This window comes from Chionomys nivalis, chromosome 1 (genome assembly GCF_950005125.1).
Source record: "Chionomys nivalis chromosome 1, mChiNiv1.1, whole genome shotgun sequence".
Lineage (NCBI taxonomy): Eukaryota > Metazoa > Chordata > Mammalia > Rodentia > Cricetidae > Chionomys > Chionomys nivalis.
In genome coordinates, this window is record NC_080086.1 from 154,370,243 (window position 1) to 154,374,225 (window position 3,983).

At 52.1% G+C, this 3,983-nt stretch overlaps 1 protein-coding gene across 1 annotated transcript; it reads left to right on the forward strand.

The window, feature by feature from the left end:
- Positions 1–1,693: 1,693 nt before the first annotated feature.
- Positions 1,694–3,247, forward strand: LOC130887172 (GTPase IMAP family member 3-like). The gene is made up of 2 exons (XM_057789496.1): positions 1,694–1,730; positions 2,367–3,247. Exons 1-2 carry the CDS (start codon positions 1,694–1,696, stop codon positions 3,245–3,247), a joined length of 918 nt encoding a protein of 305 aa, XP_057645479.1.
- Positions 3,248–3,983: the final 736 nt, after the last annotated feature.

Consider the following 3,983-nt stretch of genomic DNA (forward strand, 5'->3'; position numbering starts at 1 on the left):
CAGTCTCAGATGTGGAGGGCACCTAGGAAAGGCATCTATTCCCAAACGTGTTTGGTTCTAAAACATGTGTTGACTCACCAAAGACCTGAGATTCTGTAATTAGAAGTTCATTTTCAGGCCTATTTTGGTGATTCTTGGTTGTCAACTTGACTACATGTGGAATTAATAAAATTCAGATTGCTGGGCACACCCGTGAGGGATTTTTTTCTTAATTCAATTCTTTAATTTAGATCTGATCTGGATCTTTGTGGTGGGAAGGCCACCTTTAATCTGGGTCACCCCTTCTGCTGGCATCCTACAGAGAGGACGTGGAAGAGGGAAGCTCTCTCTTCGCCTGCTGGACCTCACTCTCACCCCTCGAGTCCCTCCCTTCGCTGGCCTCGGAGCCTGCGGCTGGATTCCAGTGTGTACGGAAGACCAGCTGAGACACAGCCTCGTGGACTGAAGAACTAGTGGCTTCTTGGGCTTTCCATTGTTGGACAGCCATTGTTGGACTAACTGGACCCCAGCATGTAAGCTATTCTGATAAATTCCCTTTTTATTCCACATATACATAATATATGGGATAGAATATATGTTTAATGTGTATATGTGTGGTAAGTTCTGTTCCTCTAGAGAACCCTGACTAATACAAGGCCTGCTCCTGGAACCTGGCTCCAGGAAACAGAAGCTTTGACCAAGCAGGGCCCTGCATTGCCTTTGGAAGGTCTGTGCAGGTACCTTCCAGCAAGGAAGCTGGGAAGTCGTTTTCCTGTGGATCCCCTGCCTGGTACAGGAGGTAGGGAGAGTGGGGCAGGACAAGGATCAAGAGAGGCTTGTGAGGAACAGGGCAGAAGGAAAGGAAGGGCCCTGCAAGAGAGGTACCCTCAGGGTGTCTCCAGTCCAGGACTGAGCTGGAAGCAGGGCCACTATGACCCCAGGAGCAGAGGGGACACTGTGACCTTGGGAGCTAAGGGGCCGCTATGACCCCAGGGGCCCAGGGGCCACTATGACCCTGAGCACAGGGGCCGCTATGACCTTGGGAACACAGGGGCTGCTATGACCTTGGGAACACAGGGGCTGCTATGACCCGGGAGCACAGCGCACTGGCTGTGCAGCTGCAGGACTTAGCCTTTCCTTGTGTCCTGGGTGCACCCATTACTCCCCAGTCTGACCCCACATCAGACCCCTATTCCTGGGTGAACAACTGGTCCTGGTTTGCCTGGGGCTTTCCCATTTAGACAGAGAAAGTCCTGTGGTCTGGACTCAGCTAAGCTCTGCGCAGGGCAGGAGGGACCAGGACCGTTGCCATGGAACAAGGGAAGAATTACATTTGTCTCTTGGAGATGCTGGGGGCAGGGAGCAGCCCCTAGTACTAGGTTCCCACAGAACCCCAGACATCCATGTGCTCAGTAGGAAATATTGACCAGCATCATTAACCGTTGTTGTGGGTACACAGCCCACTTTCCTTCTGCCTGTGGCTGAAGACAAGTCATGGTGACGATGCCACATGATCACATTACACGTACCCTCTTCTTGGGTCCTTTGGGGTATTTAGAGCTACCCGTAAGGACATGCATGTGACTCCAGCAGTTCCTTCTTCTTTGGTCTGATGTCCCTTTCTACAGGATATTGTGTTTGGTGTTGCGTATCATATCCAAATCCAATATGAACACTCTTTGTATATTTTTTCTTCTAGAAATAAAAAATGGAGATGCTTCAGACAGGTGTAAAAGCTACCTTCCCCACAGGTAAGAATCCTGATGGGGGTGGGACTCTTTTCAACAGTCAATGACCACGGCTCAGTGCCTAGACAGGGACAGGCTTCCCTTCAGACACCTACAGCAAGGCAAATGGACCACCAGATAACTGAACGTCTTAGGCCATTAGCTGTCACGCTTCCCAAGGCAAGGGCAAGTTCCCCAAGATAAAACCTTACCATCCTGTAAAAGAGAGACCAGGGATGGTAGGAGGAGATGAAGATAAGGGACAGACACACAGAATGGCCAGCACTAGACTGCCCTGAGCTATCTGCAGGGGCTCACCACTTCAGACCTGGACAGAAAGAAAGTCCTGGAAGAACGGTAGGAACTGGGGTGATGAATCCCTAGGGGAAGATGCCCTGGCCTCTGACCGCCAGGAGCATGAATCCCTAGGGGAAGATGCCTTGGCCTCTGACTGTCAGGAGCATGAATCCCTAGGGGAAGATGCCCTAGCCTTTGACCGCCAGGAGCACTTTATCCCACAAACGCGTGTGTGGTGTGTGGTGGATGTGAGTGGTTAAAACAGAGGGCGAATCCTGATTGGTTTGCACTAGTTCCTCTTGGTTTTTTGTCCTCTTCTTCATGAATCATTTCTGACGCCTGAGCTTCCCTTTACCCCCAAAGGCAGAAAGGAAGATGGATACACCCCAGGGTCAGGGCCACTGAGGATCCTCTTGGCGGGTGTATCTGGCTGTGGAAAAAGCGCCACAGGGAACAGCATCCTCGGCCGACAAGCGTTCGAGTCCAGGCTCAGAGCCCAGTCAGTGACCAGGACCAGCCAGGCAGAGACGTGCACATGGAAGGGAAGGAGACTGCTAGTGGTAGACACGCCCCCCATCTTTGGGTCAAAGGCCCAAAACCAAGACATGGACAAGGACATTGGAGATTGTTACCTGCTGTGTGCCCCAGGACCCCACGTGCTGCTGCTGGTGACCCAGCTGGGACGCTTCACAGCTCAGGACACCCTAGCCGTGAGGAGGGTGAAGGAGATCTTTGGGGCAGGAGTCATGAGGCACATGATCGTCCTCTTCACCCACAAGGAAGACCTGGCAGATAAGTCCTTGGATGAATTTGTGGCCCACACTGACAACCACAGCCTGCGCAGCCTGGTCCACGAGTGTGGGAGGAGGTACTGTGCCTTTAATAACAGGGCTTCAGGGGAAGAGCAGCAGGGACAGCTGGCAGAGCTCATGGCCCTGGTGAGGGGGCTGGAGCAGGAGTGTGAGGGCTCTTTCCATAGCAACGACCTCTTCCTTCATGCCCAGGAGCTCCTTAATGGTGGCTACAGTGAGTACCAGGAAGCCTACAGGTGGTACCTGGCCAAGGTGAGGCAGGAGGTGGGGAGGCAGAAGCGGGAGCTGGAGGAGCAGGAGGGCAGCTGGGTCCTCAAGCTCCTCCTCCGAGGCAAAGCGTGGATGGTTTTGCACTCTGGGACTTGTGCTAGTTTTGTATTGGGCATAGCAATCCTCATTGTTCTTTTTATGCTCATATATTCTAACGTTTGATGCTTTGTACTTTAGAAGTTTCCAAAACATCCTGCAGGATTCCCAGCTTTCAGCATCACCTTCAGAAAACCACGCTGCCAGACTTTGCTGCCCTGAGCCTCTTCTGTTTCCCCTTTAGAATTCTGGTTGGGATTAGGCAGAGTTGGGGGAGTCCTGCAGAGCAGGGGCAGGAAGGATCGGAGGAACCAGAAGAGTCAGGAAACACAGCCCATAGAATCATCTGACCGGGATTCATGGGGGCTCACAGAGATCAGGGAGCCTGTAGGGGTCTGACCTACCTCCTCTGCATAGATGCTATGGCTATGTAGCTTGGTGTTCTTGTGGGGTTCCTAACAGTGGGAGTAGGGGTTGTCTCTGACTCTTTTGCCTACCCGTGGGACCCTTTTCCTCCTACTGGCTTGCCTTGTCCAGTCTTGAAGTGATAGTATGCGCCCTGGTCTTACTGTAGCTTGCTGTGCCACGTTTGGTTGATCCTTGGGAGACCTCTTCTTTTCTGAGGGGAGGTGTGTGGGGTGGATCTGGAGGAGAAGGGAGGCGGTGGGGAAAGACTAGGGGGAGGGGAGGGAGGGGCAACTGTGGTTGGAGTGTACGAGAAAAGAACAAAATAAATAAATACAACTCTATGCCGTACTTTTAGCATACCCCCATATTCCCTATCTTCCTCCTCCCATTAGTTCCTCTGCTCCCCTAGAAAATGTCACTTCTTCCATGTCAGATAGACACACATGATTTTTAT

Excerpts from the sequence above, each read along its gene's own strand:
- LOC130887172 (XM_057789496.1), top strand. The coding sequence starts at position 1,694 with ATGCTTCAGACAGGTGTAAAAGCTACCTTCCCCACAG. Across the intron at positions 1,731-2,366 it reads AAAAGCTACCTTCCCCACAG|GCAGAAAGGAAGATGGATAC; the intron begins GTAAGAATCCTG and ends TTACCCCCAAAG.